Raw genomic sequence first — 14,710 nt, forward strand, 5'->3', positions numbered from 1 at the left:
CATCAGGGTGTGGGATGCAAGAAGTACTGGCAACTGCAAAGTGTCTGAATCAGGAAAAAGCTGCCACAGAGGCAAATACCTAGATAGTAGAGACCCTCTAACCAGAATCAAATGTGCTGCAATATTGTGTACTGAGTACTTTGGAACAGAGCAACATTTAATACCTGAAGATTTTCTAGCATCATTTTATCCAGAGCTTGAATGAAGTCCTCATCTTCTACGCAAGGTACATGTTTAAGTCCACCTCCTTTAATCATTACCTCCTTATTAAAACAAAACAGAAACGAGAATTCAGACCAGAAATTCTAACTTTAATAGTGTTCTGTATGGCAGAGCCTTCTGTATTGATAACTTGTTCAACATAACTCAAGCAATGAGTGAACAAAATATAGAACATTATTAAATATTCAAAGAACTTGTTAATAAAAGCACTTAGGAAAACATACTGAAAATGAATCTCCAAAGAAATATTATTTCAATAATCACAAAAACCAAAGCTTCTGTGACTAAAATCGAAATACTATGAAAACGAAGCAGTTTCAAAAACCGAATTTTCAGCCATACGTACAGTATTTTCTTCATCAGTTTCATTCTCCTTGTTTGAATCCGTGAGGTAATCTGTGTTCTCTTCCTCTTCTTCCTCTCCTTCATCGTCGTCATTATCAGAACCCTCCTGAAATTGTTCAACATTCAAAACATTAAAACATTTTGAAAGATGTTACTAAAAAGATGTTAAAACTTCTGTATAATTGTCCATTATTCTCAAGTTTCAGTCTTCCATGCAGTCTGCCTAGACCGGTAGGGCAAAGTCAGCCGGGACCACTTACTACACACCAGCAGCCGAAAACCCATTTCGCTATCTTCCACTGACCTAATAATACGAAGATCCTTTGCAGAAACTCTTCCTTAAATTCCACAAGGAATGACTTTCCTGAACATTTTGTATTTTCCCCTCCCCAACTAACTCAAGACTGGTTTTCTCATAGCAGTTCTTCAATACCCACCTAACCCTGCAATGAAAAGTGATAAATAGTTCAAATTTAACACCATTACCATTTGAAGGCAATGACACAACATCTTATAAAGCACTATGTTATATAAAGCCCCTCAGTTCGGAAGGTGCTCTCACATAATTTTGTTGGCTCTACCCAATTCTGAAGAAGGAAGGGTAAGCTTTACTGACCTCATTTTCATATGTGAAAAAACTTAAGGCTCAGAGAAGTTGAGTGACTTGCCCATGGACACATGCTTTGTCAGGAAGAGCTAGACATTCTGATCTCCCTTACTGGTTGCTTTCAAGTACGACTTTCCCCATCCCCTCATGGCCATCCCCCAACATCTTCTATTAGCCAAAGTCCCTTTTCAAACCAGAGACTGGGGAAAGGAAATCAAAAAATACTTTGGGACAAATGAAAATGAAAACACAACCATTCAAAACCTCTGGGGCGCAGCAAAAGCGGTTCTAAGAGGGAAGTTTATAGCAGTACAAGCTATGAAGCTGCTTCTCAGGAAACAAGAAAAATCTCCAACTGAAGATTAGGAAGAACCCCAATCAATTTGCAAAGAGATTAAGAACAAAAACAAAAAAACCACAGCCACACAGCAGCATTCCATCTGAGTATCCTTCCAACACGACTCACTCCCACTTTGTTTCATAAGTTAAAAAAAAAAAAAAGACTACACTAAACCCAGATGCTTCTCATATGCCAAGCAAAGTGAACGAGAAATAATTCCTAAGAGAAAATAAATGATTTAAAATTTGATAAAAGTTTTACTATATATAGCAATTAATTTCAAAAATCCAAACAGTGTATTACCACTTACTATATGGACAATGAAAACTTTTAGAATTTCTAAAGTGGAAATATTTGGGGAAAGTACAGAAATGCATTAACTTCTTTTTTTTCAAATGCATAAACTTTTCTTGACATAACTCTATAATTCAAAATTATGAGACTGACACGCTGCCTGCTGTGCTAAGAAGGCACTAATTCAAAACTAAATTTGCAATAGAAATGCTCTTAAATTGGCCCCAGAAAAAAATTAACCCTCTCTTAATACTTAAGAGATTCTTCCTTTTCAAAAACTAAGCTAAAATGCATTAACTTTCTCCCTCACCCTTTATTTTTTATATTGCTCAGGCAAAATAAAATGGATTAACTTTTGAAATTAAAATGCTGAACAAGAATCTCATTGTCCTAACCTCACAGCACACGGTCATTATAACCTGCGGGGTAAGGAAGTCAATGGACCACACAGTCTGAGCTAAGGAAAGCAGGAAGGGAGCACAGCACAAGTCTAACTGTCCAAGTTCAAATGTTGGCTCGCTGGGACCTGGGGCTAATTATTAACCTACCTGTGCCTTATTCCTCACCTAACTCATAGGGTGCTAAGAGAAATGAATACATGTGAAATGAAATATGAATACAGTGATCATGCTCAATAAATAACTATTTTGCTTTGACAATAATACATCTTGTATTTTCTGTTAAGTTGTATAAATCCTGTGGAAATTTAGAATTTTGGCAGAAGAACACTTACTTCGTCTTTAAAGCTACCTTTAACTTACATAGCTGATACTGAGGAGAAAATATTCTAGTTGTCAGGTGCTAAGAGTAACTTCACAAGTGGAGCTTGAAAGAGTTGAGGACCAAGATAAAAGAGCACAATGTTTCTGGAGAGTTCCACTTTAGCCCTGCTCTTTCTCAGCTGCGGTATTTATAGAACTACCTACCCTGCTCTTACTACATTATCATCAACCCATCTTCTCTCTAAGAATTTTCTCCTCTCCGTATTTGGAGAGCAGTCATGGGAAACGGTGGTCTCCAGCGGGAGAGTCAACTATTCCAACTTCATTCCTTTAAATTAAACCGCCCAGACAAGGCTCGTGAGGCTTCCTACTGAACGTTTTGTTTTTCCACTTAGCAAACACACATGTATTGTGTATAATATTCATTTTGCAATTAGGAAAGTAAGAAATAGTTTTAGATGATAACAATCTTAAAATTATAAAGTTCACTTTTGAAAAGGGAAAAAACGCATTTAAAGGAAAAAACAATACACAGCAATTACTCAAATGAGAAATTTATAGGAAATTGAGTCATTCTTTAATGTCAAATTTACTGAGGTCATTTATTAGATTCTGTTTATCTAATTAATGCAATAGTGAATTCCAAAGACAGCCATAAAATTAGTCTAAAAATGCAAAATGGAAATACTCTCATTTCCTTTTGTTGTTATAAAATACTTATTAAGCCAATTTAAATTGTATAATTGAATGTTTCTATGACAACCTCTTTTTTTAAAAAGCAATATAATAATGTCCTTCTATTACACAGAAGTCAATTTGTAAAAACATATTCCAGTTCTAAATTCTTACCAATTTATTTGTCTACTTTAGGGGGATTCTCCAATTGGAAAGAGACAGTGCTGGCAATACTGTATTATATTTTTGAAATTTGCTAAAACAGTAGATATTAAAAGTTCTCATCACAAGAAAAAAGCACTTGCAACTATGTGAGTTGATGGATGTTAACTAAACTTATGTTAGTCATTTCTATATACATATCATATATATAAACTATGTATCAAATCATTGTATGTACACCTTTAATACAATGTTATATCAATCATATCAATAAAACTGGGAAAAAAATGGTAGCAAAATAATAACATAAAAGTGCATCTATTTCTACTGTCTACAAATGCTAGCCTATTATAAAAGTCATACATTATTGTTTATGTTGCCTGTTACACAATCATTTGTTTGTGGGCTTTTTTTTAGTTTTTTGGGGGGGTGGGGAGGAAGGTAGTTAGGTTTATTTACTTATATTTAATTTGTTTTTTTAATGGAGGTACTATTGGGGATTGAACCCAGGATCTCGCATGCACTCTACCACTTGAGCTATACCCTCTCCCCCATGATCCTTCGTTTTTAATTAACAATAATGCTATTTGCTGTGTAGTCAAATCACATGAAATGTTCATTAACAGCTACAGAACTTCAGGGCTGAAAGAAACAAAGATTTAAGGATTTTTACTTTTAACTGTAGAAATTTTAAATTACCTTAAATTATGGGTCATTTTCCTTTCATTCTAAATGAAGCTTTTTAAAAATCCACTTTATGAATCTATCTTATGAATGCCTTCAGTAATTAACATTCCTTTATACATTAAACAACCCACATTCTCTATTTACATTCTATTTACTCAAATAAATCAAAACTTAAAAAGTTAAAATTCAGTTTTCCCAAAACATTTAAATATTGACTACCAATTTAAACTTTTTCAATACTTAATTAAAATCACACTTTCCTAAATGCTTTAAGCACTCAAGGAACACAAAAATACCATACACATAAAATCATAATTATAAGCTTACACTTAAACAAGTGAAAAAGTGCTAATTCCACGGTTTAAATTTCATATTCGTTAGTATTTTATTGCTGTTCTTATTCATCCTGCTTTTTACTTTCTTAATTGTCTAATTTAAATATATATATAAATGTAGATAGAACAGCATAACGAATCCTTACTTCCCTATTACACAACTGAACAATTATTAGCTCAGGGCCAGTTTACAGTTTCTTCTATATCCCTAACTCATTTCCCAGCCTACTTCCAGAGTATGAAGCAAATTCTAGGTACTATTATTTTAGATGGAACTTTTAAGTAGGTGTAGAAGAAAAAGGGAAAGAATTAAAACTATTAGGTTGAACCATGTGAAAATGACTTTCTGGTAGGTCCAAAATGGTAGAAGAGTCATTTCACATGGTTTAGCCCAGCAGAGTTGTAAAAACAAAAGGGCTCATCAATGATTACGGTACATGATTTTCAGAATTCATATGCCATTAGATTTGGGAAAAATAAAGTGATTAATATCTAATCAGTAATTTTTTCATAAAACATGTAAATTAAAAAATCCAAATTCTAAAGTGGTATTAAGATACACAGCAGATCAATGTTTTCTTCAAATTGCTTATTAAATAGAAATCCTAACTATAATGATGAATATATGTCATCGTACATTTAGGTAAACCCATACACGGCACCACCAAGAGTAAACTGTAATATAAACGAGGGATTCTGGGTGATTACAAGGTAGGTTCATCAACTGTAACAAATGCATCACTTTGGTGGGGGATGCTGATAATGGGGGACAGGCTGTGTGACTGAGGAGGAACAGGCGGTATACGGGAAATCTCTGCATCTTCCCCTCAATTTTGCAGTGAATCTAAAGCTGCTCTAAAAAAAGGTCTTAATAGTAGTAATTTGGGGGTAGGGAATAGCTCAGTGGTAGACCGTATGCTTAGCATGCATGAGGTCCTGGGTTCAATCCCCAGTACCTCTGTTAAAAGAAAGAAAGAAAAAAAAAATCTAATTACCTTCTACCCAAGGGGAAAATAATAATAATAATAGTAATTTTTTAAAAATCCTATGATCAGCATTTTCTTATTTAAAAAACCTCTTAATTAATCAGGGTTTTATAATAGGCCTATACTAGTAGTTATATTTACTCTAATAAAACTAAGGGAGAGATCTTATTTTATACATTAAAGAAAACCTTGGCTCATAGAATCAGAGCACTTGTACACAAGTACCGATCTGCTATAAATAAAAGTCATCACCTCTTCTTCTGGTTCATTGACTTCACTTTCATTTCCAGATTGTTCTTCTGTTTCAGCTCCTCCTTCTTCTTCTTCTTCATCCTCTTCAAGATTTTCTCCTTCTGGCATAGAGTCTTTTGAGTCTTTGTCATTTACTAGGCCTTGAGGAGAAAATGGAAAAATACATTAAAAAAAAAAAGACAAAGGCAAGTTTTCCACAGTGACTATTATACCAAGTCATTTAAAGTACATATTAAGTAAGAAAACTCAACAGCCATGTTCTCAGAATAATAAAATAACAGAATTCAAAACTATTTTGAGAAATATTCTAAAAACTACATAGGTAGACCTTCATTTCAACAAAGGAGCACTGATACATTTCTTAACCACTAAATAAAAAAGTTTTTCTTTTCTCAGAGCTTCAAATTGTTTACCTCAGTCTCAGATGTACGAAGGCGAACAGTAGCAGCACTTAATGTGCAGCCTCAGCCACATAAATAAAACGAAGCCCTGGTCACACCTTTTATCAAATGCTATTTCAACAATCTCTAAAAACTCAAAGACATCGTTATGTCACTTTAATGGAGAAATCACATTTGGCTGTCAATTTGAATGTCTGCAAATTAAGACCGAGGGAAGGAGGCAGACGAGCAGCTGTGTCACCCCAGATCTTCTTCCTTCCTTCAGTAACAGCGTTTTCCTCCAAACGGAACTCCCCGACTAGCACCTGCTTCCACCTCCCCTCGTTCATCCACATTTCACTGCCGAGTCAATTCTTTATCACCACGAATTCCAAGCTACTCTCCCACTTTCAAGATGCACATAACATGGCCTCATCTGATCCGACTTTCCCCTACACTCCCTAAGCCTAAGCCTTGTCCTGTAGCTGGGTCAGACTCTTCCCTGTCATAAAGCACACTAATCTTGGGATCTTGCTCAATACACTTCTCAATATAGAATATCCTTCAATATGCACTTTCAAATCGTATACAATCTTGAACTTCAGTTTTACCTCCTGCACAAACTCACTGAGTATTACTTTTTCTCCTACTTGCTCCTGAGCGCTTGGAGAACTGATTACAGTTTACACTTAAGGATACACCATGTAATCGTTTTTCTAATGATTTCAATACACGTTACATCAGGTTGTAAGACCCTTGAGAACACAAAACTTCTTTTAAATATTCAGAACTTACTAGAGGCCATATATTGATAAATACACAGTAGGTGTTTAGTAAATACTTGTTTATTTATAGAATCTTAGACAATTAGAGCAGACAGAAATTTTAGTGATGATGTGACTTATTACCCCTTTGATTTTTATGAGGTATACTGAAGCCCAGAAAGTCTGAATAACTAACACAACCAACAAAAGCAAAAAATGACTCTAGTGTCTTAAGTCTAAGCAATTAAGAACCGACAAAAATACAGACGCAGAGTGATTAAAATAGGTACGTTTAAGTTTGGAGATTTAAAAAAAATGAGAAAAGATGAATGAAGCTCAGAGAGATCTATTTTAAAAGGAAAATAATACTGAGGAGAAAAGCTGCTATCTCAGATTGAGACTCCATTAACTTACTATATTTTTTAATACAGGTTTTCAGAAGCAAAATATTGGGCTGTTATTCACATTATCAAAGGCAAAAAATTTACTTAAAGTCAGGATCGTACATATCTAAGCATTCTCAATAAAAATACCACAGTGCTGATAAACTCACGTGGCCTAATATATCACTATACCCTTTTTTACAGCCACTTAAAAATATGTATCATAGGAAGAACTGATGGATAAGTAGCTCTATTTTGATAGCCATACTTCTAATTTGTAAGGAAAATACATACTATTTCTAACACACTTTCATGTGCATTGCAAGTTAGTTTCAAAAACAGTTTATATATTTTGCATTTGCTAAACTGTATAATAAACCATTCACTTGCTGACCTCTGGGACAGTGTCAATCTGAAATAAACAATGCAGATAAAAATGTACATATAAAGGATAGAGGGTTAACAACATGCAAAATCCAGACAATAAAATATTTAAAATGTGTTTCAGAATGAAGTGTCCTTGGAGACCAAAATCAATTACCGTTCTCTTGATTTTGAGCTGCTTGGTGCCTCGGTTTTCCTACTCATAACAGACAGAGTAACAATTGTCATACTTCCTTTCAGATAGCTTTTATTTACATTTCTCTGTTCACTAGAAATTTTGACTATTTCCCCCACATACTTCATAGTGAGAAAGAGCACAGTCTTTGAATTCTAGTTCGATCGGTTAACCCAGTGTTTTAATTCGGGCTTTACATAATTCACCTGTCAAATATGAGCAACATTACCTGCCACTTTAATTTTGGCAGACAGCCAATACTCAATAAAAATACCAAGTCTTCCCGTCCTCCCTCATCTGATTATGTCATGTTCACTTATCTATTGGGTGTTCTATTTATGACCAATTGGTCTGTGCTCTTTATGCAAGTGAAAATATCCTGGCACAGAAAGTGTTTTCACTTCAATTCTGGTTATTTTTTTCCACTGTACAAAAGTTTTAAACACCCAAATCAGCCTACGTATGTGTGCTTTCTTCTACCGTTTTAAAATTTAGGAAAATTAACGCCTCTTCAAATATTTGATGATTAGATACACTTTTAACTTGCAAACAATAAATATTTAACTCTTTTCTCCATCTGGAGTTTGATGATGTAAGATGTGGCTGTATATCAACTTCCCTCGAAATGCTAACCTGTTGCCCTCATCCTGTTATTAAGATTCCTATTTCATCATATACTACATTGCTTTGGATTTAACTGGGGCAAATTCTGAGCCTTTTATTCTACTGATTTTATTTCTAATTTATGAAATACACTCTTCTGCTTTAAAATGTAATTTATTCATATGACTTCTTTTTTCACTTCTATTCCCCCAGTTTTGTTCCTTATATTATAATATAATCTAGAGCCTCCAAACTAGAGTTAAATTACATTGCCTATTATCATTTTGGCTTTGTTCTTAAATTTAAAGAGAATGTCTTAGAGCCAGTAATTCCATCTATCCTGAGAAAACCAAGATACACAAAAAATATCACCATAACGTTATTTTTAGTGATGCAAAATTGGAATAACCTAAGTGTCAAACAACAGAACTAACACATTTATACAAAAGAATATAGCCAGTTTTTTAAAAAAGATTTAGAAAAATGCATCATGTCAGGAAAAAATTTTATTAAATAGAAAAAAAATCCAGTTATAAAACTGCAAACATGTGGGAAAAACTTTTTAACAGAAGAACATTTATCAAAATGTTAACACATGATCATCCTTGTATATGAAATATCAGAGATTTTTGTTTTCTTGGCATTTTTCAAAATTTCTACCATGAACACCTTACTACTTATAATACTACTAAAAAGGTTTAAAAATATAAGAAAAAATTTTTTAGAGCTTTCCCATTATGTTAGCATTGGGTTGCTATAAAATTAAAAAGATAATGAATTTGCAAGTGCTTGAGAAAAAAACTACCAAAGATGCTATATTATCTTACGGTTTATCAACAGAAAATAGATTTAATATAATTTATTCATACATGTCTTCTCTCTGATATTTAGACTCTAAAACAGAAGGAAAATGGGACGACTTGGGAGCATATTGATTCTAGCTGCCACCATCTTTAGAGTTGCATTCGCAAATGGTGACCTGTTTTTTTTCTTTCCAGGTTCTAAACAAGGACAGACTCCTCAAAAGGAGCCTTAAGTCCTTTAACTCTTCACTCTATAGAGGATAAAGTGTACTGCTCTCTCGACTGCTACCAAACTGGGTGTCAAACTAGTATTTCCTCATGCCCATTATACAGAGAGTGCCGTTCATAAAGGTTTTGGGGAAACAAGACTAAGACTCAACTATTTTAAAGTATACACAGTAAATGAAGTAAGTAAGTAGATAAATAAACACTCTGCTTGAAATAACCATTTTATACAATTAGAAATCTGAACAGGAAAAGAAAGTACGTAACGGGACAAAGTTCAAAGAGCAAAAAGAACTGCGTATGTCTCTATGGGTTGCACAATCAGAAGTGCCTTTGAAAATAACACTCAAATAGACAACAGCAATCGTATTCTCCAGGAGAGGATTTACTTTTGGAGAAAGAAACCCTATTAATATGCTGGATATAATATGAAATAGTAGTTTTAGAGGAAAAGAATCACCAATGCCTTTGTCATGAAAAGTGGTTTTTCAGATATGCAACATAGTAAATTTATACAATTAGTATAACTGGTCAAGGTATGAATCTCCTAATAATCTAGTAATAAAATGCTAGCTCATAGGCTGAAACATGTCACTCTGAAATGACTGCAACACAACATGCTAAGAACTGTCAGCAGAGCAAACCAGACTGACAAGGCCCCACCGTGTTCCAGTTACTTCCACTGGCAAGGCTAGTCCGCTCCTCAGTCCCTGTGGAAGCCGTTCAAATGCTAACTCTTCCTCCAGAACGATCTCAGACGGATACTGAGAAAGTAACCAGACCAATCCTCCTGTAGCGTGTTTCTCGCGTTTTTCTAGTCCTTAGAAATGAGACAACTCCCCCACTATCGTCTGCTTCAAGTCTTACATGACTGTTTTTGGCCAATTTGGGATTATTTAATGAAACCAAGAAGTACGCCACCCAGGTCTCACCTAACACTATTACGTAACACTCAACATCAAAAAATAGAAAGTATACAAAAGTGAATGCTAACGAGAAACATTATAAAGCAAATTCTAACAACAATCTGCCAAATACCATCTTTATTTTTCTCTCTGTAGTTAATTGCTTACCTAGTTTTATTAAGAATTCTCGTTCCAAGTCGTGTACCTGCCTGATGGATTCTTCCAGAGAATTACAGAGTTTGATCTTTGGTCTTAGCAGTTCTAGGGTGTCACTGATCATGTAATCTATGTCAATAGGAAATGGATGATCTTTTGTCCAAACCTCCAAACTTTTCTTCCACCAAACATAACGCTGATAACAAATGAAAAATAAATTTAGCTATAAGAAATTTGTAACAAAATATTTTAAAGTAATAATCTGTATTGTGACATCACCTAGTTATATGTAATAACTAAGCTAGAGTTGTACCAGACACCTACCACTTTTATTAGTGATCCACAGCAATGATCCTAGGACATTTATTCCCCTCCATCTATGTAGTTTCTAAGCCATTTGGTGACTTTGTATTTTTTATTATAATGGTCATTATCTTTTTACAAAGGCAAGGAAAAACTATAAATAAATAAAATACCAAATAAATTTTTAGGTTCCGAAAACAGAAACTCTACTCCCAAATAGAGTTTAAATATTTAACAGCAACAAAAAAACCTAATTCAAGGCCATGGTTTTGATAAATTTTAATTATTTTCTCTATACTACCTGCTTTGATTTTTTTAAAGGGTCAATTAAAGTATCTGAAGACAGGTTCCTGAATACATAAAAATCAGTAACCAACAAGCGTTTATTAAACATCTACTGTGTATATAGCACTGTTTAGATACTCTCCCTCTCTTCTCCAGGCCTGGTTCCTTCGATCTATTTCACAAGTTTACCTTAACTAAAAAAGCACAACCCAAGAATTTACTTGCATATAACCAAGTGTTGCTCTGGGTGTTTAATCGTCCTCTCCAGTTTTTTCTAGGTCCTTGCTACTCAAAGTATGGGAACCGGGAGCTTGTTAGACATACAGAATCTTAGGCCCCCACCCTAGACCATAGTCTGCATTTTACAATATACCCAGGCGATGTGCATGCACACTGAAGTTTAGAAGCACCACTGCAGGTGATCCTTTCTATCTGCCTTCTGATACTTAACTGGACACTCTCTGTTACAGGCAGAACACACTGACCACATCTCCCAGACCTCACTCCTTACTCCCATGCCCTTGGTACATCCGTTACACGTTCCTGCCTATTAGTCAGTGTGGAAAATACTTTTGTCTCCTCTGCTTCTGCATATTTCTGAGTGGCTCTTTACTCTACCTGAGGGATCTGCAAAAATGTCATAGGAAGTGCAAATAAGAATACTTTCCTGAAAGGGATTCTGCTTTGGATGCTGATAGTTATAGCTGACATTTGCCAGCAAAATTGTGGTTTTCAATACAGGCAGAGTCGAGCTTAAGGCTGTCCTTACATGCAACAGGGATCAAATCTGGAAAACCCCTCCCCATTTTGGCTCATCAATTCAGAAAATAGGGAGTAACAAGCTGTCCTCTAATGCAAAAGTACAGTGGTAAGAAAAAGTTAAACAGCTCTTCGCCAAATAATTACCCCTACTTAACAACAGCTAGTACGTGGATATATATTTGATACCTTGTTATACTTTTAAATTTATTTTCTTCAACAATGGATAAATGAAAACAATACTAACAATAGATTATATAGAAAGGAATGATCAAAAAGAATTGCATGGTACCAGTGATACTGTATTTCAGTAACATCTGGAGAATTCAACAGTAAGATGGTTCCCCTAATTAGTACATATAATATTGCATTTTATGGGAAATAGTGATTAGGTTTCAAACAACCAACCCATAAGCTAACATTTGGAACTCCAACTGTTGCAGAAATGTCTCCATATTTGTATCTGAATTTAGTTTATACTGCACTTGCCCTAAATCACAAGTTTACATGAGCAACCTAAATTAAGATAGGAAACACAGAATCCAAGAATTTAGCAATGAATGAACAAATAATTCTTTCAGCATTAAAAATAACGTTTTCCCCAAAATGATGGAGGATTTTACTAAAAAAAAAAAAAATCATTTAGAAACAAGAACTTTAGATGTAAAACCAGAACACAGATGAGAAGAATGTTATCAAATGGATAAATATTACAAGTAATTAAATTCATAATACTGTACCAAATACCAAATAATCTATACTATACCAAATTTATAAACTGTACCAAAATAATTCTCAAAATTAATGATCAATAATTACCATTCATAACAGTTAAAACATTATCACAATCTTTATATGATAGAATTCATCATATATTTTTTAAAATCTCTAAAGCATTCTTGCAGGAAAAATTAATCTAACTATGAACATATCTTATGCATGATATATAAATGCTTCAGCATTTCTTCTCTAGTATTTCTGTAACACAAGCAATGCATTAAATGATGCCCCACTGCATATTTCAATTTATATACCTGAAAATACACAAGGAAGCAATCGAGTTTTCTTTTACTGGAACCTCTGTCAAAGTACTGGCCGCAGGTATCCAAAATAGTGCACACTAGTCTAATCCTGAAAAGGTGCTCGGGAGGGTCCAGGGAACTTGGAGAACCATCAGAGTTAACACCAAATGAAGTAAAAGAATAAAGAGTTCTAAAAATAACAGCCGATTCCACCATTCGGTAATTATAAAGTTCTCCTAAGAATTTGGCACTGCTGATACGTCTCTGATTAAATTTAGGTTGATTAACCTAAAGGGGGAAGAGAAACAGACACACAAACAAACAGCAGGTTTCCATTAAAGAACAGTACTGTGGTTTGAGAAAAGGTAAAATCCCCTCTGTCACTCGACAATCTCACTCACTGAACAGAGTTAGAAGAATGGGGTCTTCCCTTCTTTTCTAACAAGGTGGTCCCTTTGGGGTGTACTTTTTCTCTCCAGAAAATGGCTATCTTTAACATGTTTCAATAAAAAGGACATGTTAAATATTAAATTTAGTATTCAGTCATCATTAAATGAATTAATAGTTTATAAAACAGTTGAAAAGTAACCCTCCCCGTCAGCCCTCCATAACATGTTTTCTCCATCATCCATGAATTACGGAGCAGTGAGCCCACAGAGAGGGAGCTGCGTACAGAAATCCTTAGCAAACGATTGTCAACCAGCCTAATGACAGCCTGAGAGGCTAGAAAATCTGAAAAACAGGGCTTATCAAGAAACCACCGTCTCCAAATAAGTAACAGTAAATAATACCACATGGGAAGGAAAGTTTCCAAATTCTTATTTTTCAGTAAAAGGATTTAGAAGTTGTTCAAATTCTCCACAAACTCCAATTTGGTAACTTTAAAGAAAGTCTCTGTTACCTCCATTCCTAATCGGATGTCTTCTAAAACTCCATCTACGACATGGATTCCAACATCCTCCTGGTAGAGCACGAGCCCTGCTAGGAGGTTGGCCACACAATGAATGCTGTTGTATTTCACGTTCCAGATGTTTATCATACAGCAAATGACATAGTCTTTTACTTCTTGGTCCTGCCAGGGCAAACTTTCGCATCTGTCTCAAAACCTAAACAAGGAGAATTGTGTTTAAATTACTAAGATAAACACACAGGAGTTTATCTTACACATACCCAACAATACAGATACTTTATGATGACTGTGCAGTCACAGAATTTATGAAATGTTTTCTCTAACTGCATTTTAGAGACTATCAGCCTCTTCATTTTTAGACATGGGAAAATGAGATTTTTCTAATTATTGGCAAATGTATTCACATGTCCCCTGTATCTTTCTGTAATGCCCTCAAGTTTCCTAGAGTTCCATGTCTTCAATCAAGTTAATGGTATACACTCACATACTCAGGTCACGTACAAAAATACTCAAGGTTATAACAAAAATGTTTTCTTTTGTGCGTGATTTGATGTAAATAATCTCAGACACTTCTTTTTATAGATGAAAAATTTCCAATAAAGAAAATATAAACCCAAGGTAAACTGGGTAAAAGGTCACTTAAGATGGAGGACACGACATCAAGACTGACATCACACAGCATCTCTTTTCCTCACATGTAAAAGGGGGATGACAGGCCCCTACTTCACAGTCTGTTGCAAGGGTCACAACATAGAGCGCGTCAAGTGCACAGGGGAGTGTCACAGTACACGCACCCCAGTTAAGTCAGCTATTGCTATTTCAAAAATGCTACTGGTAATGAGATGATCAGCAGAGCTTACTTGTCAAGTTCTAACCCATCTGTATCCTGAAAGCAAACGGGTACCACAGGACTACAGAGTAGTCCTCTCACCTCTACTCTATGCCCACAATCCATCTTTCAAGCACTAAATAGATCAGCTTCACTGGAAATGTTAATGTCATGTCAACTGCATAAGCATGCCATAC

At 34.8% G+C, this 14,710-nt stretch overlaps 1 protein-coding gene across 1 annotated transcript in view; it reads right to left on the reverse strand.

Moving 5' to 3' along the window:
- The window catches only part of LOC116661422 (regulator of nonsense transcripts 2-like), a 30,923-nt gene extending 17,072 nt beyond the window's left edge, over nt 1-13,851 (reverse strand). Inside the window, exons 1-6 of the mRNA XM_032473543.1 lie at nt 13,676-13,851; nt 12,787-13,062; nt 10,418-10,601; nt 5,628-5,767; nt 569-673; nt 165-263 (exon numbers count right to left, since the gene is read on the reverse strand). Coding sequence (XP_032329434.1) covers nt 165-263; nt 569-673; nt 5,628-5,767; nt 10,418-10,601; nt 12,787-13,062; nt 13,676-13,813 — 942 coding nt within the window. The 5' untranslated portion in view covers nt 13,814-13,851. The remainder of the gene's footprint in view (nt 1-164; nt 264-568; nt 674-5,627; nt 5,768-10,417; nt 10,602-12,786; nt 13,063-13,675) is intronic.
- Between the last annotated feature and the right edge of the window lie 859 nt (nt 13,852-14,710).

The sequence above is a fragment of the Camelus ferus genome, chromosome 35 (genome assembly GCF_009834535.1).
Source record: "Camelus ferus isolate YT-003-E chromosome 35, BCGSAC_Cfer_1.0, whole genome shotgun sequence".
Lineage (NCBI taxonomy): Eukaryota > Metazoa > Chordata > Mammalia > Artiodactyla > Camelidae > Camelus > Camelus ferus.